The sequence below is a fragment of the Chiroxiphia lanceolata genome, chromosome 12 (genome assembly GCF_009829145.1).
Source record: "Chiroxiphia lanceolata isolate bChiLan1 chromosome 12, bChiLan1.pri, whole genome shotgun sequence".
Taxonomy (NCBI): domain Eukaryota; kingdom Metazoa; phylum Chordata; class Aves; order Passeriformes; family Pipridae; genus Chiroxiphia; species Chiroxiphia lanceolata.
In genome coordinates this window covers 456,916-482,383 of record NC_045648.1, presented here as the reverse complement: position 1 = coordinate 482,383, position 25,468 = coordinate 456,916, and the positions used below count along the sequence as shown (strand labels likewise).

At 58.3% G+C, this 25,468-nt stretch overlaps 2 protein-coding genes across 4 annotated transcripts in view; both read right to left on the bottom strand.

Moving 5' to 3' along the window:
• Positions 1 to 61: 61 nt before the first annotated feature.
• CTSH (cathepsin H) lies at positions 62 to 8,116 on the bottom strand. The gene is made up of 12 exons (XM_032700593.1): positions 7,923 to 8,116; positions 7,779 to 7,810; positions 7,586 to 7,691; positions 7,417 to 7,487; positions 6,323 to 6,427; positions 5,930 to 6,016; positions 4,708 to 4,763; positions 3,628 to 3,709; positions 3,474 to 3,542; positions 2,980 to 3,086; positions 1,614 to 1,739; positions 62 to 835 (listed from the first exon to the last, which is right to left on the bottom strand). Exons 1-12 carry the CDS (start codon positions 8,011 to 8,013, stop codon positions 760 to 762), a joined length of 1,008 nt encoding a protein of 335 aa, XP_032556484.1. The 5' UTR covers positions 8,014 to 8,116; the 3' UTR covers positions 62 to 759.
• Positions 8,117 to 8,293: 177 nt separating this feature from the next.
• The window catches only part of RASGRF1 (Ras protein specific guanine nucleotide releasing factor 1), a 30,348-nt gene continuing 13,173 nt past the window's right edge, over positions 8,294 to 25,468 (bottom strand). Inside the window, exons 5-27 of one of the 3 annotated variants that reach the window (XM_032700546.1) lie at positions 25,103 to 25,356; positions 24,755 to 24,834; positions 24,184 to 24,377; positions 23,662 to 23,771; positions 23,352 to 23,470; positions 22,728 to 22,888; positions 21,844 to 21,907; positions 21,019 to 21,155; positions 19,815 to 19,897; positions 18,933 to 19,142; positions 18,065 to 18,435; positions 17,621 to 17,746; positions 17,325 to 17,495; positions 16,861 to 16,973; positions 16,139 to 16,251; positions 15,466 to 15,526; positions 13,780 to 13,883; positions 13,358 to 13,442; positions 12,887 to 13,084; positions 11,753 to 11,832; positions 10,988 to 11,105; positions 10,646 to 10,714; positions 8,294 to 9,318 (exon numbers count right to left, since the gene is read on the bottom strand). In XM_032700546.1, coding sequence (XP_032556437.1) covers positions 9,226 to 9,318; positions 10,646 to 10,714; positions 10,988 to 11,105; positions 11,753 to 11,832; positions 12,887 to 13,084; positions 13,358 to 13,442; positions 13,780 to 13,883; positions 15,466 to 15,526; positions 16,139 to 16,251; positions 16,861 to 16,973; positions 17,325 to 17,495; positions 17,621 to 17,746; positions 18,065 to 18,435; positions 18,933 to 19,142; positions 19,815 to 19,897; positions 21,019 to 21,155; positions 21,844 to 21,907; positions 22,728 to 22,888; positions 23,352 to 23,470; positions 23,662 to 23,771; positions 24,184 to 24,377; positions 24,755 to 24,834; positions 25,103 to 25,356 — 3,114 coding nt within the window. In that variant the 3' untranslated portion in view covers positions 8,294 to 9,225. Of the gene's footprint in view, positions 9,319 to 10,645; positions 10,715 to 10,987; positions 11,106 to 11,752; positions 11,833 to 12,886; positions 13,085 to 13,357; positions 13,443 to 13,779; positions 13,884 to 15,465; positions 15,527 to 16,138; positions 16,252 to 16,860; positions 16,974 to 17,324; positions 17,496 to 17,620; positions 17,747 to 18,064; positions 18,436 to 18,932; positions 19,182 to 19,814; positions 19,898 to 21,018; positions 21,156 to 21,843; positions 21,908 to 22,727; positions 22,889 to 23,351; positions 23,471 to 23,661; positions 23,772 to 24,183; positions 24,378 to 24,754; positions 24,835 to 25,102; positions 25,357 to 25,468 lie in introns of all 3 variants that reach the window. The other 2 variants (XM_032700544.1, XM_032700545.1) reach the window with 2 other exon arrangements.

The window sequence follows — 25,468 nt, the reverse complement described above, 5'->3', positions numbered from 1 at the left end:
CCGTGCCGGGAGGACGGAGCCCCTCAGACCCCCTCCTGGCACCGCGGAGCCCGCATGCAGCTCATAGCACAGCGCTCCCGGGACGAGGCAGCTTTATTATTGTCAGCAACAGGTTTCAGCGTGAAATAACACAGACGTGCCCCTGCGGACATCCGGCTTCGCTCCCCAGGGCCTGTTCCTAATTAGCACCGAGCTTCTTGCTTCATTTATTCGTTATACAATATCACCCGTTTCTTCTCTATTTGCATTAAAATACCCCACTTTTTAATACAAAAAAATACTAAAGACGTCTCGTGAAAATAGATAAAAATGTACAAATCACAGCACTCGTGCTTCTTTAGGGGAGAAATTGCCTTCAAAGAAAATTTAAAAATCCTTAAAATTTACACTTGGTGACTGTGAAAAAGCTGCCTGAAGGAGGGGGGGAGCTTTGTCTGAAGTCAGGTAACTCCGTGGTTTCCCAGCATCCCCCTTCTGACCCCCCCAGGTAGATGGAAGCACACCTGGGCACATCTGGGCCGGGAGCAGGGGGAGGGAATCTGGCAGGGCACAGGAGCTCGCGTGTCTCTGGCTGAGGAGAGGAGGCACAGTTTTCCTGCTGCACAGGGTGTGTGCAAGCCGAGGAACCTGCCTGCAGGGAACGTCTTTCAGCTGACAGGTGTTGCACCTTGTTCTCCCTTTCGTCACTTCAGCACTTGGAAATTGGAACGTGATCAGCCACTCCTGTCCTGCTCCCCCTGTCCCAGCCTGTGCTCCCTCCTACACCTGAGGAACAGGGTAAGAGGCACAAGCTGCGAGACCACACATGTTCTTGCCTCGTTCGATAAGGAAATACCTAAAAAGAGAAAGAAATGGGTGTGAGTGTTCCCTCCTCTGGCAGAGCCAGCACAGCAGGTGAGGGTGGGGAGGCCCTGACACAGGTTGCCCAGAGAAGCTGTGGCTGCCCCTGGATCCCTGGAAGTGTCCAAGGCCAGGTTGGACGGGGCTTGGAGCAACCTGGGCTGGTGGAAGGTGTCCCTGCCGATGGAGGCATTCATGGAACTTTAGGGTCCCTTCCTCCCAAACCAGTTTGGGATTCCGTGAAGACTGCTGTCTCTGTGTGCCAGCCCCTTCCTCGTGCCAACCCAAGGAGCAGATACGTGTGACAGGGCTGGAACTGCTGGAATGGCAGCTCTCCAGGCACTGCCATTCCATTCCCTTACACCACGAACTAGCAGTTAGCACCTGACTCTCAAGAATTTCACCTGCAGCTGGAAATATTTGTGGAGCTGCAGTGAGAACTCCCTCCTGGCTCAACTTGTTCCTCCCTGGCCGTGTGACCACGGGAGAGGGCCCAGGTGAACCAGTGGCTCTGCAGGCACTGCCAAGCCCCCAGGGACCACGGCAGCTCCACTGGGCCAAGGGTCTGCTCTGAGCAGTCGCCCCAGGACTGGGTTTGTGAGCTGTGTCATTGCCCAGGCTGTGATAATTCCCCCCGTGTCTTCCCAGCTGCCAAATTTCAGCTGGAGAGCGTAAGGGCAACCTGGGGCTGAGGGCAGGTGGAATCCCAGCACTGTCCTTTCTCCAGGTACAGGGAGGCCATGGTGGGCCTGGTGGCACCGGGAGCCCCTTACCCCTCCATGCCCCACAGCCGGCCCCAGGAGTTCTTCACGATCCAGTAGGGAGTCCCGTTCTCCTCCCCATAGCCCACGGCGAGCACGGCGTGGTTCACCTTGTCAGGGGTGTGCTCACAGCGAGGGCTGCAAGCAAACAACACAGATGTGTTACACGAAATCCAGCCTGCAACTCATCAGGGATTAGCCAGCAGTCTTGACTGCACTCTGCAAACAGAACTGTGGGGTACTCTGCAATTCCAGCTGTGGAGAGTAGGGAGAGAAGCCAAGGAAAGGAGACGCTGCTCTGTTTTCCCACTCTGAAATTATTACTGCCTGTATCTGGAGTCAGGGAATCCACGGACCTTTGATCTGAGCTCCTGGCTCTTGCTCACAATTAACATCAACTCTAACATCTCACTAGGATGAGCTACAGTGAAAACATTAAGCAAAGGAATTTTTCCAATGGAAACCAGCAGCTCTTAGTGCCTCCCACTAGTGGTTTGTGCTGCCCTGAACTTCAGGGGCACTGTTCCATGTTTTGCACAGGAACAGCAAACTCCACAGTCTAAACACACACTTCCTCATGTTTCCCCTGAATTTCCAGCTTTTAAACTGCACTTGCTGAAAGTTGCTGCCAGTGGTATGAAGTAGGACAGCACAGGGTACACACTCCCACCTCTAGAGCACCTATTTTTAAACATTTTTAAACTGCAGCACAGGAAAAGATCAATAATCCCCAACTCAGATTTACAGCTGACGGGATTGGGGTGAAGTGCTGCAGGACCTGCCCTGCAGAGCAGCAACACAGGACCCTGCCTAAAAACAACCTGCAGAGGTGCCAGCTCAGCAGTAGGGCAGTGTGAGGGCACCACACCGCTCACCTCAGCTGTAGGGCAGCCTGAAGGCAGCCACGCTTCCCACCTCGGCCCCTCTGAGCTCTGACACCAGAGGAGCTGCCCCAATCCCATGGAAAACCCACTTTGGTTTGGCCTTACCCTAGGAAACCAGACGTGTTCTGCTGCCACAGTTGGGCTGACCCTGCCACCATCCCAGCTCAGACACAAGATTAGCCCTCTTACAGGTCCCACCAGCCCTGTGCTGAGCTGCAGAAGAGCTCCTGAGCTCCCCGAGTCGCTGACCTTCATTCCAGCATACTCTGGTCTCCAGGCTGGACTGGTTCCTAGCAAGCAGCCTGTTCCCTGCTCCCATTCCCCTGGGAAATCAGCATATCAAGGCTCCATTTACCCACTTTTTGTATTTTCTGTTTAAGAGGAAGTGTGAGAATGCAGTGCAGTGTTCCTGCATCCATGAGGAGCAACAGGGATGTGCATGATTCCAGCCTTGCACCTTCCCCTCACCCCCACTGCCAGGTTCACACACTCACTTGGAATACACTCCTTTCCGGTAGTGCATGAAGTTACTTGTCACCTCGAAGGCAAAGCTCACCGGGTTGTGCTTCCCCACAGCTTCCACCATGCCATCCTCATCGTACTGCAGGAGAGGATCCAGGGTCAGCCATCAGCTCCTGGCTGTGCTGGGGCCAGTCTGGATCTGGGCCCAGCAGCCAAGGCACGGGGGGATGGATAACCCTGGCTTCCTGACAAGGAATCAAGTGCTGCATTGCAAGACAAGAACAGGACCTTCCCACAGCCTGGAGCTGCACCCACTGTGGGAGGCAAGCAGGGACCCCGTGCCTGTATTTCAGCTCCAGCACTTCCCTGGTGCCACCTTCAAACAGGTGAGCAGGAGTGCAGGCCAGCTTGCTCTTTCCCAGGAGCACCCAGGCTGCAGCTCACTGGGAAGCCTGGCACACCTTGGGGCCTCCCAGCATCTTGGCACAGCCCTGGAAGTTTGGAAACGTGGCCCCTGGGGCCTCACCTGCGTGATATTGATAACGTCCTTGACAAAGGCAATGGCCTTCTCCGGCTGGAACCTGCAGGTGCCGTTCTGTGGGGACAGAGAGGAGCTGTTGGAGCCTGGGCCAGGCCCCACTCTGCTGCTGCCACAATGGCCTGGGCTGCACTGGGAATACCTTGGCCCTGTATGGATAACTGTCCTCCCCCATGAGCCCTTTGTTGTACAGGATGTACTCGAAGGCTTGGCTTGGCAGGCCCCTGCAAGACAACACAGCCAGAACACAGGTCAGTTAGGATGGTAACAGCTAATTAGGATGGTAACAATGAATTGGGATGGTAGTGTTGTGGCTTCTGCAGAGCAAAGCCTGCAGTCCTGTAGACCATTCCCACCAGCCGAGGGAGAGGCAAGGACAGTGTCTATCCCAGAGCCTCTAAAGGCACAAACTCCTGTCTATTCCTGCAGCACCTCCCTGCCTGAGATTCCAGGCCTAGCCCACCACACTGTCTGGCATGGTCAGACCTCATTCTCTGGGTGCCAATTCCCTAGGGGAGAACATCAGGAGCCTTGATGGCGTAAGGCTAACCTGGACCACACAGCACCAGCCTCACATGCTGAAAGGTGGTTTTCAGTGCCCTCTGCCCAGCCTGGCTGGGGGAGGATGAGGGACACACATTCCCAACAAGCAGCTGCTCCCTTCCCTGGCCACCTTCCAGGAGCACATCTCAGGAGGGAAGAAAAGAGAGCATGATAAAAATAAAAAGCACCGAGAGTGGCTTTGCTCAGTCCTCTGGGACCACTTATTTCACGGAAAACTGAAGTTGTCAGAAAGCTCTATTCTCTGCTTTCTCTAGCAACACCAGGAAGAACTTCCCAAAGGGGAAGCCGAGGTTTCTGCAGATTCCTCACAGCATATGAGACGCATGTGACCCGGGGCAGAACAACAGCCAAAAGTCCCCTTGCTCTCCCAGAGCCCTGTCCGTGGCTGCTGCCTCGGGAGACTTGGGAAAAACATGTCTCAGAAGAAAACTAACAAAAAAGGAACAACAGAGGTTGGGAAATGCTGGAGTTTTAGTGAAACATCCGAACCTCTAGGGAGGGCTAAATTAAAATAGGCAACCAAACCCAAAACTGTTTCCCCAACATGTCACAGCCAAGGGAAGACAAAAACCATTCCAAGATCTGGAAGGAAGATCTTGAGGAAGGCTGTCAGTCACAGAACTCTAATTTCTGTTCTTTATGACCTTCCCTGACTTACCCACTGCAGCCATGGTTGTTAAAGGCCTGGGCACAATCAACCAACTGCTGCTCTGCCTGTGGAGAAGAGTTTTGGGTCAGTGACTGTCCGACACCTGTGCTCGGAACACGTGACACAAAATGCAACCGCGCAGCAGGAACCGACGAGCACCGGTTCATCCGTGCACCCAGCTGTGCCCCAACCACAGCACTGGTTCATCCGTGCACCCAGCTGTGCCCCAACCACAGCACTGGTTCATCCATCCACCCAGCTGTGCCCCAACCACAGCACTGGTTCATCTGTGCACCCAGCTGTGCCCCAACCACAGCACTGGTTCATCTGTGCACCCAGCTGTGCCCCAACCACAGCACTGGTTCATCCATCCACCCAGCTGTGCCCCAACCACAGCACTGGTTTATCCGTGCACCCAGCTGTGCCCCAACCACAGCACTGGTTTATCCGTGCACCCAGCTGTGCCCCAACCACAGCACTGGTTTACCCATGGATCTGGCTGTTCACCCACCAGGAACCACCTGGAAATGGCTCCAAGTCCCAAGGAGGGGGATGAGGGATACCTAGAGCTGGCAGCCCAGGATGGTCGGGCTGCCAGATGAACTTGTCATTGTGCCTGCTGGGAATCCGTCCGCCACTCAGAGGCACTGGCTGAGATTTCTTTCAAAGGTCATGTTTGTTTTTAACACATCCAACCCTCAGCTATTCTGGTAAGTCATGTAAGTGGCTACCGCCCTTCTTGTTTTCAGGAATATAAATCCTCTGGGAGTTGAAAATCAACAGTTTCTCAACGTGCTGCTTGCAGCGAGAAGCTCCAGCTAGCTGGCAGGGCCAGGCAGAGCTCCTTTCCCCATGGCTCCCAGCAGCCTCCAGCCCCTCCAGCTTTGTCCTTCTCAATAAAGGGCTCTGCCAAAGCCTGGAGCAGTGGGACACTCAGAGAGGGGACAATGACAGGCACATCCTCGGGCACACAGAGCTCCCAGCCACACTGCCCTACATCTCCCCAGCAGTGCTGCTGGGCTCACACAGAGCTGCAAGGGGTCTGCAGGCTGGGGGGGCTGCAAGGGGTCTGTGAGGGGTCTGTGGGCAGGGGGGCTGTCACAGCCACAGCCGTGCACAGCCGGACTGGGAACAGGCAGCTGACGGCTGTCCCAGCCTGGCCCCACGCACAGCCCCAGCAGATAACCAGGGGCAGGGCTTGGTCAGTGCACAGGAAAGGAAAATCTCTTACCAGAGACAGCAGCTTTCCGGTGGCAATGGCAATAGCAGACTCCAAACAGCCCGTGGTGGAAAAGGTCCAGCAGCTCCCGCAGGGACCCTGTGTTTGGAACAGGACAGGAACTGCTCCAGAATGTGCCACAGGGTCACCAGCCTCCCTGAAACACCAGGGCCAGGGCACAGGGGCATGGCAGGAGCGCAGAGCTTCCACCCCTCCTGGCAGCTGGGCTTGGCCTTCTGCTCAGCTCCTGCCCAGGGCCCCATGGCCTCCCCTGCCCCGGGCACGGAGGGCTCTGGGGGAGCTCCCTGCGGCACACACGGCCCAGCACTGCTCCCCTGGCACAGAGCCCTGCCTGCCACCCACAGCCCCTCTCCGGGCACGTCACCCACGGCACACGCTCTTCACCTGGTTCTTCACGGGTGTCACAAAATTTCCCTTCTTCCTCCAGTCGATGGAGTCGGGACGCGGCCCCGAGCTGCGCACGAAGCTCCCCTTGGTGGCTGAGCAGTTCTGCAAGGGAGGCAGGAGGGCTGTGCTGAGCCAGCGGGCTGGGGGACAGTGGCCCAGGACAGCTGCTCTCCCCAGGGTGGGGGGCTGGTGGGCAGCCACTGCAGCCAGGAGCCCTGGGCCAGCCCACACCACTGCCTGCAGTGCCCCGGCTGCTCAGGGAGCTGGCAACAGAAGTGACAACAGCTCGGCTGGAGCCCGGGCTGAGGCAGCTGAAATTCTTGAGGGTGGGGACCGCAGGGAGCCACCTCACTCTTACCCCGGTGGTGATGCCTAAAATTGGAGAAATAATTCTCTGGACTATTTTTGAGTATTAAAAGGCAAAAAGCACTTCTTTATTGTGGCATGGATGGTGCATAAAAAATATTTTGCACACTCTGATTGCACAGGCTTTTACAACTTTATACTATCAGTCTAATTACAACATTTGGACATTACCTCATCTGTTATATTCACTTCCAAAACTGTCCCTCCCATAACACCACCCTCACCACGCCCTGACATGCCTCCCGAATTTGAGTCGGTGGTCCCAAAAAGACCATTTCTTCTCTTCATCTTCTTCCTCCTCATCTCCTCTGACCCTTTTGGAACGGTTTCAAGGCTCTTGAGTAGCTTTGACTACTTATATTAAGTGTTATGCATCTGTTATGTCTGTTTCTCAGTACATTTTTACAGATAAGGGCTCTTCACCTCATTAAAATCCCTTGTCTGTTGAAATTCTTAACAAAGAACGTTAAACGGAATTTTTAGAAATCTTGCACAAAGGTACTAGCAAGCTAAAAGTACTAACAAGCTGTACTAAAACGTAATGATTTTAAGGCACCAGTGGCATAGCAAAGTGGATTGCAGGGGGATGGGTGCTAGTGCCTGAGCAGGGGCAGTACAGGGATGGGTGCTGGCCCACGAGTGGGTGTCGCTCGGTGCAAAACACCCACTCATGGGGTCCAGCTGCACCCCCTCCTTCGCTGTCCACCCGCGCTCCCGTCAGTTACCTGGGGCTCCCTCCACAGGTACATCTTTTGAAACTCTTCGTTGGTCATATCCGAGAACTGGTTCAGGCCCACTACAGAGGGGAGAAAGGGGAGAAGGGGACGTTTCGCTCAGCGGGGCCCCGCGCTCGGAGCCGGCGCGGGCCGGGCCGGGCGGGGCCGGGGCTCGTACTTTGGTAGCTGTGGTTGCCGGCGTTGTGCTCGTCGATGAGCCGCTTGTTGTCCACGAAGATGCGCAGCCTGCGCGGGTACTCGCCCGGGCTGTACCGGCGGCCGAACTGCGGGGGCACCGCGCGTCAGAGCCCCGCGGCCCGCCCGGCCCGGCCCGGCCCTCCCGCCGCGGCGGAGCGGCCGCGGGGCCTCACCTGCTGCATCCAGGCCTTGAAGAGCTGCTCCTCTGCCGGAGAGAACGCGGCGTCAGCGGCGGCACCGCGCGGCTGCCCCGGCACGGCCCTCGCGGGACAGCCCCGGAGCCCGCGCCCCCGCCGCCCCTCCCGCCGCCCCGGTACCTTCAGCCGTGGGCGCCCCGGCGGCGGGAGCGGCGAGCACGGCCGAGGGCGCCATGAGCGCCGCCGCCATCAGCAGCGCGGGCCAGAGCATGGCCGGGCCGGGAAGGGATGGAGGAGCCGAGCAGAGCCGAACCGCGCCGAGCCGAGCGGAGCCGAGCCGGGCCAAGCCGCTGCCGGACGGGCGGGACAGCGGGCGGGACAGCGGGCGGGACAGCGGGCGGGACAGCGGGCGGGACAGCGGGCGGGACAGCGGGCGGGACAGCGGGCGGGACAGCGGGCGGGACAGCGGGCGGGCAGGGAGGGGACGGGGCGGGGCCCGCGCGCCGGCGGGTCCGGCGTTATCCCGCCCGTAAAACCATCACAAACCCGGGTTCACCCTGAGATAGAATAGATTTATTAGCAAGAGGTAATCAGGAAACATATATTTTTACAAAAAAAATGGAAATATTTTTTTTTTCCCAAACAAGCTGTAAGTTGAAATAGTTTTAGGGCTTGAAAGAGAATTCCCATACCACGAGGTATTGCTTACAGCAAGTGTTGTGTGAGTGGAGCATGCCTGCCACTGCCGGGGAACCGTGTCAGGGACTGTACAATGTAAAAAACCCAGGTACTATTCACAGAATAAGCACTACATTACTATATCCTGCTAGCGGGTGGTTAGCCAGGATTACAGTAGATGTAATAAAAACACTCGTCATCTCTAACTCTACGTCATGGTACTCAGAGTGGGCACAAGGGTACGGATCTACAGCATATCAACAGGAGCTGGATGCAGCGAGGAGAGGCAAGGGGACGCTTCCATCTTCCTGACTTCGGAGGGACCGGGACAGCAGCCGGGGCCCCCCATGCCCAGCCAGCGCGGGGGCGGCACACACAGAGAGGGCAGCTCACACCGACGGACAACCTTTAATGTGTTCCCTTCTCCCGCCTTACAGAGTTTGCTGTGGGATGTCACTGCTGGCGCCATCCAAGCGAGAGGTGGTCCGTGCTGCCCCAGAGCCCTGTGGGAATGCAGGGACTCACCTGCCCCACAGGGACACAGGGCTCACCTGCCCAACCGCCAGCCCCCTCAGGAGGAACAAATGACAAAAATAACATCATCGAAAAGAACCCGGGACTCCAGCGAAGTGTCAATGCGTGAAACCTTAACCAGTGTGGGAAATCCTACGCGAGGTCTAGTGCGGCCTGGGATGGGGGCGGATTGCTCGGAGAAGCACAGATTTGGGAGTCACTCCAGGGCGTCCAACGGAACAACGGGTATGTACAGTATGGTATAGCGAGTGTACACGAGCGGCCCCCGCGCTCAGGAAGGCAGTTTGGGCTCTATTCGCAGAGAAGCTTCATAAAGGGTTTCCTCGTCCATCACAAACGACTGGTCCAGCAGGTACTGCGTCACCTGGGAAAGGAGTGGGGCCATTAACGGGCTGGGAGACCACAAACCCTGGTAACTGAGGCAGCCACACCCCTGATTACTGAGGCACCCAAACCCCTGATAAGTGGGGCACCCACACCCTGGTAACTGACAGCCCGTGTAAGTGGGGAGCCACGTTCCTGCTGCAGGAACGCTGCTGACGTGGCAGGACCTCTGCTCCATCTGCTCCCATTTCCTGGCAGCATTTTCCCAAATTGCTTTTTGGCCCTGTTAGCAGCTGATAGTGAAGAGAGGCACAGCCCAAATGGAGGCAAGGTGCTGTGTGTGGGTTCAGAGCTGTCCAGCGTGAGGAGCAGCCAGCAGCAGAGTCTTTGCTTGAGAAGCGTCAGCAGCAGAGATGGGGCTTCATCCCAGCACCCACAAAAGCATCTAGGAGCTTCCATACAGCTGAATCCCACCTCCACAGGGAGACAGGGTGATGTGTGGCTATGCACAGCACCACCCGCACTGCCCCTCCCTGCTGTGCTCAGCTTGGCTGCTTTCAGACAGGATTTTGGGGCAACAGGCTGCTTTCACAGACACTGGTCTTCCCCCTGAGGAGGAGAGGCTGGGAGGAGGCAGAGAATACCTGGGGCGCCGAGTTGGGAAAAGGCTGCAGCGTACCAACTGGGCAGGTACCAACTGTGCAGAGGGCAGAGCTGATGCTGCAGGGGCTCAAATCAGAGCCCGCAGCTCCTCAGCCCAGCAGGGGCTGTGATCCAGAGGGACTCAAGCTGCTCCTGCCACCGCACATGGACACCAGTGTCACTGGAGGGTGGTTTGGTCCAGCCTGACCACCCTGGGAGGGTTTCAGGAGGGTTTGCTGGTTTTGGAGAAAGTGGAAATCCCCAGCACCCAGCCTGCTTCCGGGGCAGTTCCGTGGTGCTGCGGCAGAGGAAGTGTGAGGGCGGCCGAGACCTTTCAGCTCATCACATATTGGGGGCCACCATGAGGCAGAGGCCACCTGGCCCTGGCTGTGGGGGCGGTGGGACACACTCTGCTCTGTAGGGAGGGATGCTGCTCCTAAATAGCTGTTTCTCAGCATGTGCAGGGTGCAGCCCTGGAGCACTCTGGCCATCGGTCACGCTGTCAGTGCCTTGGCAATTCCTCCTGGCAGCAGCCAGGGGGGCACAGGGGAGCCTGATGGAGCAACAAGAGTCACCCTCCATCCCCTGCCCCGCTGCTGACAGCCTCCAGCCGGGCACAGCCATAGCTCCAGCATGGAGCTGCCAGGAACTGCAGGCTTAGACACTGTGATGGGAGAAGGAGAGGAGGAGCAGAGGGAGCACATGGCTCCAGGACAGGGCCGTACCTTGGGCTGGTGCTCGATCTTGTAGGAGGTTTGCTGGAACTGGCGGATCTCCCTTATGATGTGTGAGATCTGTGTGGGGATGAAACACAGAAGGCATTCATGGCTCAGCCATCACCCTTGGCACCGTCCCAGTGCCCAGGAGGGCAGGAGCACACAGAACAGCACGATGCAGAGGGACTTTTTTTCTCTTCCAGACACCAGGAACAACCCAAGGTGTGCGCAGGGGACACATGTGGCTGCCTGGTGCTGTGCAGGTGACAGCTGAGGGGACACAGACCTGGCCATGGCCACATCACCCCTGGCTGGCCCTGCACACCCACGCCAGCAGGGCTGGGGACTCACCATCCTCATTTTGGAGAAGTTCACCAGCCCGTCCTCGGTGTAGTTCGGGGTCCCCTCCTCAATGAACGCCAGGTCAGTCAGGTACATGCCCAGGTAAGGGACACACGGAGGGTCACAACTTCAGGGGCAGACCAGAAAGAAATGAGGGAGAAAACCACCTTACCCAGGGGCTTTGGAGGGGAAGGAGGGGGGGCCCTCTGAGTCAGCAGAGTGTCTCTAATACAGGAAGGCTCTCTCCAGGAAGGCTGCTGGTCTCCTGGGCCTCACCCCTGCTGGCTGAGCAGGACAAGCAGGACCTGCAGCCGTGCCCCTCACAAAGCCATGGGATGCAGAAGGTGAGCTGTGAGCAGCTTTGACAGAGGGTTGGGAAGACTTTTGGAAGCTTCCCCAGGCAACCTGTCCTAGTGGAAGGTGTCCCTGCCCATGTCAGGGGGCTGCAATTTTAAGGTCCCTCCCAACCTAAACCATTCCATAATTCCATGATTCTATGATAGTGATGGGGAAAAATGTTCCCTGGTGGCTGGCAGTGATTTGCCCCTTTGCAGTCCCTTTTACTCCCATTTTTCCACGCTGCTGCTCAAAGGAGCAGCTCACTCCTGGGAACCACTTTGCCAGCCACTGTGCCGGCTCAACAGGACATGCTTTAGTGCAGGCTCTGCGATGCTCCTGTGAGCAGAGCCCCAGCCACAGGGGGGGCAGGTGGGATCCAGATCCCCCCACACCATGGACCCTGGGCTGGCAGGAGGAGAATCACTATTCACTCACTTTTTCAGGGCCTCCCTCAGGTTCTTGAACCTGCCCTCCGACGACACCAGCTTCTGGAGCTTATCGATCAGAGCCTTCGTCTGCAAGAAACCCAAAGTGCCGCTCGGAGAGGCCCTGGAATATCCCCCCATCCCTGCAGCCGGGGAGGGGGTAAAGCCTGCAGAGCCACAGGGTCACTCCCAGCCTGCCCTGCCTGGGGCACATCCCCCCATCCAGCTGTTCCTACTCCCTCACAGGTACAACTGTGCCCTGGCTGTCACACCTGGCTCCTGGTGATACCCAGAGGAGCCGACTGAGCACCTGAAAGCAAAACTCCTCCAGCAATACTGAAGTCAGGCTGTGCACTCACTTCCTCCCCCTGCTCCCACCTTCGTCCTTGCCAGCACCTGTTTCATTCATAGGTTTATTATTTTATAGGCAAAGCGACTGTTCCTGGCTGAGAGGAGCCCACAGAGATGCTGACTTGGCAGCCCTGGGCTCCGTCCAGCCTCGCACCAGGGGGGTACCAGCTATTCCTGTACCAGGTACCTCAAACAGGAATTCATCCTGTTCATCCAGAACTGGTCTGAGGAGCCCAGAAAACCAGTTAAAGGATGTCTCTGTGTGTGTACAGGCACAGGGGCTCTCTGGGAAAGGTTTAACTGCACATCCGACCTGCAGGGTGGGGCCGATCTCATCTCATAGGTAACAAGCGATGGGACAAGAGCAAAGAAGTTGTGCCAGGGGAGGTTCAGGTTGGAAATTGGGAAAATTTCTTCACAGAAAGGGTTGTCCAGCCCAGGCACAGGCTGCCGAGGGCACTGGTGGAGTCACCATCCCTGGGGGGATTTAACAGACACATGGATGTGGCACCTGGGGACATGGGTTAGTGGTGGCCTTGGCAGTGCTGAGGGAATGGTTGGACTTGATGACTTCAGAAGGCTTTTCCAACCCAAACAATTCTGTGACTCCATGAATAAACCCAATAGCAAGGCAGGGTCTGAGCTGCTTGCACCTCCCTCCTGGAAAAGACCTAAAAAACCTTCCTTCATTTTCTAACTCTTTTTTGATGCCCATGACTTGTGCCGCCCCAACACCATCCCACCCACCCCACCGAACCCCCCACCTCCCCAGGAGGGGTCACCCCGTGCCCACCTGCTTGGAGACCTTGAGCCAGGTTTTCTTGAGGCGGAAGATGGCACTGCGGTTGAGGGAGGAGGTGACCTCCAGCACGGCGTTGTAGTTGTGCAGGCAGCGGCAGATGTCGGCCACCGCCACCCACTTCTCGATGGCGCTGACCCGCGCGTTGATCTCCTCGTTCCGGATGATCTCCGACGCGATCAGGTTACTGACCTTGGGGAGACACGGGGCCCAGCCCGAGCATTAGGATGATTCTGGACACAGCTCTGTGCCCTCCAGCCTCCCAGCACTTTTAAAAAGATTTCCCTGCACGGCAGCAGTCCCAGAAGGAGCAACTGCACCAGGAGATGTGCCATCTGCAGTGGAGCCCTGAGAAAGGTAACATCTGTGGGGGCAGGTAAACCTTGCACACCCCAGGCCCTGGGGCAGGTGGGCTATGCTGCCTCCCCGCTGGCCATCCCTCCATCCCGCTGCAGCTGCCCTTACATCATTGAAGTGTTTGGTGTTCTTCATGATGTACGGAGTCCTCTCATTCTTCTCCAGCTTCATCCAGCCTTGCCCGAAGAACTCTCTGCAAACGACAGCATTTAGATCAAATTCTATTTCCCATTTTTACGGGATGCCCAAGCCCTGCAAGCTCCACTGCACCCTCACAGGATGGAGATCCTAGGACCTTTGCCCCCCACGCTGCTGGGAGGGACCACATGGATACAGCTGAAAGTTTGATGGACATGGGAGGGTCTCCCTGAGCCGGTCACCTTGGGGACACTGGCAGAGAAGCCACAGGATCAGGACTCAACTGGCAAAACCTGGGAAGGCTTTGCACCCTCTGGGGTTAGCCCAGCCAGACTGGCTGTGGGCCCCCGGGTGACCAGAGCAGCTCTTCCTGACCCACGGGGATCACTCACTCGTAAGGGATCTTCTTGAAGATCAGGTGATCCAGCAGTGTCAGCTGTTCCGCAATTTCCAGGGCCGAGTGGTTCTCAAATGGTTCTGCTTTGACCCCCTCAGCCTGCGGGACAGAGGAACAATGAGGCTCACGGGCAAGACCCCCCACATGGAGCCACTCAGGGTGACAGCGAGAGCCTGCGGCCCAGACCTGCACGGAGTCACTGACTGTCCTCCACCAGCTCTAAAGTGAGCTGGTCCTGGATACATGGCTCGGTCCAGCACCCAACAAACTCCACAATCACTCCACAAACAGCTGGAACAAGGCCAGCAACATTCCCCATAACATTTCCATCTCCCTCCAGCTTCTGGAAAAGGATCAGCCACTAAAGAGCTGGAACAAACCAACCCCACCAACCTCCTGGCCAAATAAACCCCAAACAGCCCTGACAACACAGAAGAAGCCCCCAAGATCAACACTCACCCCTCCTCAACAGCCCATTGCACAATCCCTCTCGGCTGTGGGAAGGGGGTTGCGAAAGCTCCGGGGAGCAAACACCAGCTGAGCCCCTCTGCGGCTCACGGGCCCCTGGAGAGGCTGCAGGGGGGCAAGCTGGGGGGCAGGCTGGGGGATAAGGCTGGGGGGAAGGCTGGGGGAAAGGCTGGGGGAAAGGCTGGGGGAAAGGCTGGGGGAAAGGCTGGGGGAAAGGCTGGGGGGGAAGGCTGGGGGGGAAGGCTGGGGGCACACCCCAACAGAGCCCAGGTGGGCAGGTGGCACTGGTGGCATTCAGCAGCACCCTGTGCAGTGCAGGGGGGCTCTGGGCACCTCGGGGGGCACCAGCCAAGGGTCAGCATGATGCACACCCCAGGCTCACGAGGAGGGGCCAGGGAACCTGCAGCCCCCTCACCCCAGTGTGCACCCCAAAACCCAGGGTGCCCCCGTGTTCCCACTGTGCCTTTGACAGCAAGTCACTGCTGCTCAGCCTGAGGGGCAGAGCAAAACCCTCCAGGTTTGTTTGTCTTCTCTTCAAAGGAAGTTTCCAGCACCTGCAGTTACAGGCAACAGCTCAAGCAAACCCCAGGAGGGACTAATCCCCCCCAGAGCCATTGGCAGAGCCAAGGGTCAGAATCTTGGGTGTTTCAGCTGCACCAGGCAGGTTTCAAGTGGCTCTTGGGTTTTTCTGGGAACAGACTTCATTTTCTTTGCAATGCAGGAAGGCAGCGAGTGCTCTGCAGCCACCAAGAAGGTTTTCAATTCATGGCACATTCCCAGGGCTCTGCTCCTAGGGGAGCAACGCTGATGCCAGCTGAGCCAGTGCCTGTCCCTTGGATCTGGAGCAGGTTTGGGGATGCAGAGGACACAGTGGGAACCCTGGGGCTTTCCTGTGTCCCTTGGGCAGGCACTGCTGGCAGTGGGCAGGTGTCTCTGTGTCCTCTCCAGCCATCCTGCTGACTGCAGGAGGACTAACATGCCAGCGAGCTGGTTAGTGATACCTCTGCCTGTAACAGATCCAGCTGTGCTCACAGCTGGCCCCTCCCCAGAAAATCTTTCCCTACTTTGCAGCTGCAGCCCCAGACACTGGGCTTGGGGACTCTCCTTGGATCTCCTCTCCATCTCTCCTTGGGTGTCCTGGATCTTTTATCTGTTCCCTTTCCACCACCATAAGCACAGGGAGGGAGGAAGGAAGGAAAGGGAGGGTATTTACCATATGCACAACCTCCTCCAGGGTTATCTGGTTGTCTCCTGGATCCTCCTGTGTCAAGGTCCTATGGCAGGAACAGACAGTATTACTCTGGCTGGGAAAGCACCAGACCCCACAGCTCCAATGGTGCAGCACAGCTCTGGGGGTTTGCAGGGACGAAACACTCGGCGTGTGCTTTGTAAGAACCTTCTGAGTCCCATTTTAAAAAGGAAAACACTCCTTAACCGAGGCCACATGGCCCCTTCTGTCACAGAGTCACAGAACATTCTGAGCTGGAAGGGACCCACAAGGATCATGGTGTGTGTGTCAGCCCTGCAGCAGGACACGGTGCCCTGGCTCTAGCACTGGGTGCCCTGCTCATGGCAGGAGCTCAGGGTCCCTGGCCATGGGAGCCATGGTGCCATCCCAGTACCCGACAGCAGGAAGGGCCATGTGCTCACGGGGTTCAACATCACACCTCAGCCACGCATGACAGGCGGTCACACCTCCCCAAAGGCTGGATGCAGCCAGCACCACCCATCCTCCTCCTCCTCCTCCTCCTCCCTGGCACCTCCCAAGCCCCTGACACAGCCCCTCCTGGCGCCCTCGTGCCTGCTGTGATCCCAGGTGAGAGCAGGAATAGCAAGAACCTGGCACAGGGTCCAGGAAGAGCCACCTGCCACCCACAGCCCTTCACCTTATGATGTTGGCAGCTGCTTTCCTCTCTTGGGTCAGGAGCTCAGGGTCATGGATGACCTCCTCCAGGAAGCCAATCACCCGGAACTTCAGCTCCTCGTTGGTCTCGAAGTCCTGCCAAGGCCAGCACAGCCACAGTGTTAATGTGCTGGGAGTGACACTGCCTGTGGGCAGGGGCTGCCTCTTCCTGGCAAAATCCCAGTAAATGGGAACTGGCCAGGAAGGCACTGGGCTCGCTCGGTACCATTGCATCAGCATCACCCAGCCTGGGAGAGTCATGGGGCTTCCCAGTGAGAACCAGTACAGCACCACTCCCAGTGCCCCCAGTCACCAGTGCAGGGAGGGACAGTGACAGCAGGGAAGGCACCCAGTGCCTGAACCCTGACCCCAGCCTTAGCCCCCCAACAGGCACCAAACCCAGAGACTCCCCTTCTCCCCGGCTCAGCTGGGGGCAATGGCAGATCCGGCTCCCCTCCTCTGCACCCCAACTGTGCAAACTAGGACCCCATGCCTGGCCCCCCACTGAGGCTCCCAGCTCCCCGCTCCTGCCCACAGCCACTCCTTTGCTTCATGAAAACAGAAGTGCCAGTTGCCTTCCCAGCTGGAGCCTGGCTGAGCCACCCGGCCCGCAGCCGAATTTCCACTTGTGGGAAGGAGGGAGAGAGGGAGGTGAGGAGGGAGAGAGGGAGGTGAGGAGGGAGAGAGAGAGGCCCTGCCACCCACCTGCGAGTGTTTGGAGACCCAGTGCCGCAGCACGTTGAGGACACGGTTGGTGGCCGCTCTCCGGATCACAAACTCCTTGTCCCCGTTCCGCTGGTCCGTGGGGAAGCCTGAAACTGCCAGCAGCCCCTTAGCACAGTGCAGGAATGGCTCAGGGCTGCTGGAGGGCTGCCAGGAGGAGCATCCTCCCTTCCCGAGCTGCTCCGTGTCAGGGAGCAGCAGGACAGCTGGGGCCACCTGCCCACGGGTGTGATGGTTGAGGTGCCCGTACCCTGCACGTCCCTTGGCAGCTCCGTGCCCAGGCACCCGAGACACGGCCCGGAGCGGGCGGGCACTGGGCTGGGGGGGCTCTGGGCTCCCCCGACGGGGCTGCTCCTGGCCAGGGAGCTCCTGGCGGGAGACCCAACTGAGAGCCGTGGAAATGAGTATCCCAAAAATGTGTTCCTGCTGCCTCGGGGGGCAGGTACCTGCACTGGCCAGGGACATCCTGCGGTACTTCTCCTTGGTGGGGGTCCCCTCGTTGGCCCCCGCCGTGGCGATGGCGAAGGCGGAGGTGGCAGACAGGGCGCTGCGGGTGCTGTCCAGGTCCCGGCAGGACGTCATGACCACACCGTTGTTGTAGGAAAACAGCGAGAAATCTGGGGGAGGAGAAATCCAACACCACTGTGGGCACTGCTGCTGCCCAGACAGGCTCCCCCCACGCACCAGCCCCCCAACGCACGGGCACCCCCCGGGGCGGAACAGGCCTTGGCTCCCCTGTTACCTGATGAATTTTTGCACTTGATGGACTTGGGAGTTGTCGGAGATTTTGTTGGGGAAGTTTCAGCTTCAGCTTCATCACTGTGATTGGGATCTGTGTCTGACTCTTCCCTGACAGACACCTCTGAGCCTGGGAGGAACAGGGAACCCCTTTACCACCCGCTGGACACAAATGCAGCCACATTTTAGCTCTTCCAGGTTTTCCTGAAGTCTGACCCATTCCAGCTGGGGATGCAGCCAACACATATGAGAAAGGTACAGAGTCCCGCGGTTACCCTGGGATTTTTTGGGATGGGTTTTTTCTTTGAGGTTAGGGGGTTTTGGGTGGTTTTTTTGTTTTGTTATTACAAATTAGTGAGTTTTCAGGAGGCAGGAGCTCTCCGTGCATGCACCCCAACTGGCCACCCTGGGCAGGAGCCCCCCCATCCTTAAACCCACAGGGACTCACTTTGCTTGCCCGGCAGTGACTCCTCTTGCTTTTCCGAGGCCACTTCTCCTTCATCCGGGATTTTATTGGGATAGCTACTGGACACGTAGAGTTTGTTGATGTCCAGGGTGGTCTTGCTGAAGGGGGCCATGGAGGAGTACATGCTGGCGTAGCCGTTGGAGGAGCAGCTCAGCGCCGCCAGGTCCAGCGCCTTCCCCCCCGTGATGATGGGGATGTTGAGGGACAGCTTCCTGCGGCGGCTGGGGGACGAGGTCTTGGTGATGGACAGTGGGGGGGGCGACGAGAACTTGCGGTTGGCTCTAGGGGACTTGGGGGGCTCCCCGTACAGCAGCTTGTTGTTCTGGCTGTTTGCAAACAGGAGCTCCAGGGACCTCGGAGGAGAGACAGGGAGAGGCTGAGCTGGCACCTGCCCTGCCCAGGAGCCCGTGGGGATCCCCCGCTGTGGCACTGGGGCCCGGGGGCATCCCCCCAGGTACAGCAGAGCTGGCATGAGCCCCTCGCCACCCCACACGGCCCTCCTGGGACGGGGGACACCCGCAGAGCTTGGGTTCATCGCCTTCCCCAGTGTGGGGTATCACAGCTCACGGGGAGCAGGTGACACAGCCCCAGGGTGGCACCAGGGCTGGGCAGGTCTGGGGCACAGAGAATGCAGACAGGGGATGGAGCAATGCCACAATCCCCCCAGACCCCACTGCTCCTTCAGGGACAGGACAGATCCTGGGGCAGCACCAGGGCCAGGCAGGGCTGGGGTGCAGAGACTGACCGGGGACAGAGAGGGGACGCGGAGCGGGGGCAGCCCCTGCACAGACCCCACACCCCTGCGGGCACGGGCCGGGTGCCAGGGCAGCACTGCGGCGATGCCCCTCACCGAGCCGGGATGGCACTGATGGGCTTCTTGTAGATGGTGATGAGCTTGTCAAGGACGACGAGGGCGGTGGTGAAGACGCGGTAGGAATGCAGGAACGTGTTGAGGAAGTCGATGCTCAGGAAGCGCAGGTCCGTCAGCCTCTCCAGCAGCCGCTCCACGCTGGCATAGCGGATCTGCAGGACCTTGCAGGAATTCATCGTTTTACTGAACCTAATGTCAACATCATCACAATACAAGCTGGCATCAGACCTGCAGAGAAACAAGATATCTGTGGTTCCAGCCTGGAATGAAACCAAGAGACCACAGAAATGGGCACAGGAAGGAGCCTTGTTCATACAGGGTGTCCCCATGGAAAACACAGGCAGGAATGCTCCCGGGGACAATCTGGAAACCCACACACCAGAAAGGGGGAAATGCTGCAGAGTGCTCAGCAGGCAGAGGGATGTGGATGGACTGTTCCAAGGCACACACGAGCCAAGCCCCTTCCCAGGCCTGGCAGCAGCGAGGGTGGCTGACATGGCAGGAAGACACCCCACACTGCCCCATCCCACCGGCAGGGACCAGCCCACCTCGTGCCAACACATCCCATCACAGACCAGGGCAGCCCCTGCACCCCAGCACCCACAGGGACAGCAGCCCCCATACCCCTCTTTTCTGGTACTTTCACCTTTCTTTACTACTATTATTTTTCTCTAAGCTCTCCCCTTTGACATTCTCACCTCCCCGAGCACATCCCACACAAACCCCTCAACAGCTATTTAATGCTCCTGATCACCACACTGGAGACAGCCCGTGGAGCCCACGGGGAGGGTGCAGGGGTCCTGGGGCTCCTGACCACTCCAGCTGCCACTGGAGCTGTGTCCTGGCCCTGTGTGCACTCACTTGATCATCTGGGGGACGGTGACCTTGGAGTTCTCCTCGAAGGCGTTCATCATCAGGCCATTGCAGCGAATGTTGTCCACGCACTGGAACAGACACAGGTGGGTGGTGTGAGAAAAGCTGGAGGTTGGCCTTATCCAGACCAGACATATCCCTGCTCACTGCATCTCCCATGTCCGACAGGAGAGTGGGGCTGGGGCTGCACTGCTGGGAAGGGCAGGAGCTTCTTCCTGAGGACAGGGCTGCGTGGCCACGGTCCTGCCTCCCTGTTCTGGGGGAGCGTCACCCAGAGCTGTCCTTGAGCCCTCCCAGATGGACCCAGCCTGGCTCCAGGTGTGCCAGCAGTCACAAAGCCATTGCCAGGGCTGCCAGGTCCTGCTCCCAGGAATGAAGCTGGAATGAAGCTCCCCACAGCCTGCAGGACCGGACGCTCTCAGGGGCAGACCCAGCGAGAGGCAGGTCCCTGCAGGGACCCCTGTGCAGGCAGGACTGGGCTGGGAGCCACCACCTCCCTGTGAGGGGCCAGCCCAGCCCCTGCCCACAGCTCTCCTTGTGGGCTGATGCTCAGCAAGGGGACGCAGGCAAGGACATGGCACAGCAGAGGTGGCAGGGGCCAATCCCTACTGAACCAGGAACTCTGCTCTCCCTCCCACCTGGAAAAAATATCTTCAGGGTCATTTGCATAAAGCAGGTGGAAATTGTACCATGTGTTGGAGTCAGAGGAGGAACCCACAGCTCAGATTGAGATTTGCAGGAGAGCTCTGATGGGACAGACCCTGCTGTGGCTGTGTCACCTTCCTCCTCCCACCTCTTCTTCCTCCTTCAGCCACTAGACACCACAATGGTAATGGCCAGGCTCTGGGTGCCCAGTCAGCCCTCAGGAGCCCCTCTGCTCTCCCTGGGCGGGTGCCCAGGACTCAGTGCTTCACCTGAGCAAGACCCCAGCTCATGGCAGGTCCCAACACCCCAACAGTGTCAGGAAAGCTCCCGGGGTACAAATCCAGCCCCAGGGCAGGCAGTGGGACCATGGCCACCCAGCAAACCTCAGGCATTAATCTGTGTGCCCAAAGTGACACTGCAGCCCAGCAGAGATCAGCCAAGCAGGGCTCAGGGATCAGCTCAGCAGGGATCAGCCAAGCAGGGATCCCATGGCAGCTCCTCATCCTGAGGACTCCACACCCCAACAACCCTCCCTGCTGGCTCCTACCTGGCTGATGTCACTGGTCCATGCAGCCTTCTCCTGCCTGGATGAGGCCACAAGGATAACTGTGAAAGATGAGGAATCTTTTGGCTCCACCACGATTTTGAAGTCAAGGTGGTCGATGTCTTGTCCTGATGTTTTGGCTTTGGAACAGAAAAATTCACATACAGTGATTGGTGAAGGCTTTCCCACCCCCTCTCCTCCCACGTGGGCTTTAGTCAGGTTTTAAGGAGAGTTTATTTGGGTTTTTGCAGGTTGTTGGCTACTCCAGGACAGTTGGATCTGTGTTAGTGTGTGTCTGTTTGGTTCACAGTAAATAATTAACCTAATTAAACCTCAGTCATGTCTTCACTGAGTCTACTGGCATCTGAATTTGCTCCAGTTCTGCCACAGCTGGGTTTATGCCACGTGGACAGATGGTGGGAACATGCAGGAGGACCCCAGACCCCTAATGGGACACCAGCAGTGCTGCCCACGCTGCCACCATCCCCAGTCACAACCCCTGGCACCTGTCTCCAGCTGGGGGAGCACCCCTGTCACCTCCCCAGCCCCCCCATGGGGTGACCACACTGCCAAACCCAAAATCACTGACAGGGTGTGACAAGAGACACTGCTGTGCTGTGGCACCAGCTGTGCCAGTGACCTCAGCAAAGGGGGTCCTGGGGCAGTTGTGACCTCGCCTGTGGGGATATCTGTCTGCTCAGCTCCCACTGGGAGATGCACAAGCCCAAACCCCCTCCCCACACCCACCAGTGGGGTGAGCAGGGCCCTGGGCACGTCCCCAGGGTGACCTCCAGGGTGACCTCCGGGGTGACCTCCGGGGTGACTTACCATCCTCGTCGGTGCTCTCGGGCTCCTCCACCAGCGTGCAGTCGATGAGCGAGATCACACCGTTCTGGGGGCGGGAGGGGGGTCAGCAGGGGGACCCCCTGCAGCACTGGGGGAACCCCCAGACCCAGAACCCCATCACAGCCCCCCACCTAGGGGCAGGAGTCGAGGTTCAGGAGGGTGGGGGTTCCCCCATCCTCATTCCCCACCCCAGGGATGGGGACAGGTAGATGCCCCTGGGAGGGCACACACAGCCCGGGGTGGAGAGGGGCACACACAGCCCATGCCCAGCACAGTGCCTGCTTTCACTGGGGAAAAAGCTGTTTTTCCCTCGAACTGATCAACTAATTTGTTTATAAATTATTTAATAGAAGCTTTAAATTTAATTTTCCCAAAGTCTGTTGTTGTAATTATCAGCTCTTTGCCACGGACTGTAATTCTTCAAACTGATAATTTAATGCCAGTAATGAGCAATTTCTGTAAGATTCTTGCTCAATTAACTGTCAAACTTCCCCAAATAAACACAGGAGCCCTGGGAGCAGCCAGAGGAGCCGGGAGCAATATGGACAGCCCAGGTTGTAACTCCAGTTTCTCCCAGAATAGATTGTCAAGGTTTCTGCTGCAGATCAGGGTAAATTCTTTTATCAGGATCCTGTAGTTTCTCATCTCTCCTGTGACTCAGCTCTGACAAGGACCATGTGAAATAAGTCTGGGTGCCCCCAACTCCCAGCCTGGCACCCCCGGGGCTGCCCCAGGGGAGGGCAAGGCAGTCCCTGGACCCCAGTGTCACCAAGAGCCCGACGAGCTCAGACATCAGCCGGGCCCCCTCTGCCCCCTCCCCATGCCCAGGGAGCAGCCCCTTCCCGGGGTTCCCGCAGCCCCCTCACCTTGGTGAGGTGCAGCTTTCCCCCGGAGCCGCGGGTGCAGATGATGAGGTGCTTGGAGAAGAGGAAGCACTGGCGCTCGCCCTCCTTGCGCAGGGACAGGGAGCCCAGCCGGCCCCGCGTGATCTTCCCCTTCTCCGACATGGGCACCTGGATGAGGGACCCTGCGGAGGGGCCGCTCCCGTCAGCGCTGCGGGCACGGCTGGGAGGGACACCCCCGGGAGGGACACCCCCGGGAGGGACACCCCCGGGAGGGACACCCCCGAGCACGGGCTGGGACTGGCCCCCGGTTATGCGGCCCAGTATGGGGGTGGGCACCAGCACGGCCCCCAGCCCACCCCTGCACCCACACCACAGGGCACTCCGCCAGGACTGAGCAGCTTCCCTGGCAGGGGAATCAGTAACAGCCAAAATGCACCTTCTAAGCCCTGATACAGAAAAATGCAGCACCAGAACTGCCTGAGAGTGCCAAAACTGCCTGACTGTGAGGCACTTCAGGGCAGAGAAAACTCAGAACTGAGCTATGTTTTTAAATTTCATAGCCCACCGGAGCACACAGAGGGACAGGGATGGGGACGTGGGACTCCTGTTCCTGCAGAGGGGAGGGACACTGGTGCTGACACAGACCTTGTCTGACGAAGGTCTGGCTGGTGTCCAGCAGGATCTCGCACCCCTCGATGATCATCCTCTCTATCGCCAAGTTTTTCCGAATATTTTCAGTCTCGCTCACTTCATCGTGCATTATCCTGAAAGAGGAGAAAATTGGAGCTGGGATAGGATCTGCACAAGTTTTCCAGTGGATCCCTTTGGACTCAAGTAAGTGTCATGTGGTGGGACTGCACCAGGTATGACCAAACTGAAAGACACACCTAGGGAATTATGGGAGTATCCACCCAGACAGGGCAGGAGGGCAGGGCACGGCAGCGGCAGCTCTCACCTGGACAGCTCTTCCAGCTTGGACTTGGCGTAATCCAGGCTGTTCCTCTCCACGTGCTCGTGGGGGGTGTGAGCCAGCAGCTCGTGCAGGGTCAGGATGTACCGGGGGATCTGCGGCACAGGGGGCAGAGTGACGGGTCAGGGGGGCCTGCCCTGGACTGCTCCCAGTGCCACAGAGGACACCATGGCCAGGGACACTCCGAGCTAGGAGGTTAAAGCTTCAAAGCTCCTTGTGCCAAAGCTGAATGAAGAAGGGAATGGCATGGGGCTGTGTCCAGGACCCTGCTCTCCCCTGTCCCTGTCCCAGAGGTGTGGGACAACCCGGGAGCAGCTTCACACAGCATCCTTCCACAGCACCAGTGATAGCCCAGGAGAAATGTGGGACCACCAGGGTCCATCCCCAGGGCATTTTCATCCAGGCTTTGCCTCCCCACCATGCAATACCAGCTGTGGGGATGGAGTTTGCACTGTTCATCCTATTCCCCTGGGCACCCCTGGGGGGGAACCCAGCGCCAGCAGTCACCTGGAACATGGGGTAGGTGAGGAAAGTCTCCAGGGTCCTCTCCTCGCAGTCAGGCTTGGCCTCGTAGTGCTTGAGCAGCTTGTCGAAGTCACGGTTCTGCTTGCAGTGGGCCAGGATCTGCAGGCTGTACTGGTGGTTCCGCACGAACTCCTGGTAGATGTTCAGCATGGGCAGCAGGATGTCGAATAGGTCAGCTGAGAGCAGAGCAGGGGGAGGTGGGTGGGATGCTCCAGGCCTCAACACAGCCCCTCAGCCCCCCAGATCCCACCCAGAGCACCCCCCAGGTCTCTTGCTCCTTGCATCGCACCCAGTTCGGCCCAGTTTGGGTTTAAAGAGGGTCTAATGGGACACAGAGATGCTCTCCAGCACCAGCCTCCCTGTGACGCATCCAGCCCTTCATCCCACCACCTGGCAGAACCAGGAATGCAGGAATTGGGGTGCTCTGGGGTTTTTTACTCTGTGACCAACATGACCAAGCAACAACATGCTGTGCAATGTGTTTTCCTGCTGATTGGCAAATGCCTGTTGCATTGCAGGAGGAGGAAGAGGAGGAGGAGGCAGTGGCACTCACCCAGCACCAGCGTGGGCCAGCTGGAGATCCGTGCCTTCAGGCCTTGGTAAAAAATTTGGTGCAAAAACATGATTGTTTCGCTGAAAGAGGAACCGAGACAGGACTGAGCCAAAACAAGAACAGACGGATGAACAAGCGGCAAATAACGAGGATTTAGACAAAAGCCCCAGCCCAGGAGGAGCAGGGCAGCCCTCAGGCTGGCTGTGGGGGGCTGCACAACAGGGTGCAGAGGGTCCCTGCAGGCTCCCGGGACCACCCGGCACGAGTGCCCCAGTGCCCAGGGAGGGCAGCGGGTGCCTGGAGCTCCTGAGATGCTGCAGAGTTCCTGGAGCCCAGGATGGAGCTCACCTGTTGAGGAAAATGCTGCTGACGTCGTCGTGCGTGATGGGCGGCTTCTTGGAGCTGGCAGCCATCCGCAGGGGCCGCAGGAAGTTGTTGACGAGGATGTGGAGCTGCTGGACGTACTCGGCCTCGGCCTCCAGCATGCTGAACACCACCTGGTTCCTCTTGCGCATGCTGTCGGCGTGTGGGGACCTGATGTAGTCCTGGATGATGGTTTTCCACTTCCTCCGGCACAGCCAGCCCCGCAGGAAGCTCTGCACCTGAGGGGAGCAGTGGCTGAGAGTTATGGACAGGGCTGGGGGGCCAGGCAGGGATCCCCACTCGGCACAGGGCAGTCAGGAGGTTCCCTGGCTCCACGCCAAAGTCCGTGTT

Coding starts and splice junctions, on each gene's coding strand:
- CTSH (XM_032700593.1), bottom strand. CDS start 8,013: ATGCTCTGGCCCGCGCTGCTGATGGCGGCGGCGCTCATGGCGCCCTCG. Junction 7,692..7,778: donor TCAAGGCCTGGATGCAGCAG/GTGAGGCCCCGC, acceptor GTGCCCCCGCAG/TTCGGCCGCCGGTACAGCCC. Junction 3,543..3,627: donor GTTATCCATACAGGGCCAAG/GTATTCCCAGTG, acceptor CTGTCCCCACAG/AACGGCACCTGCAGGTTCCA.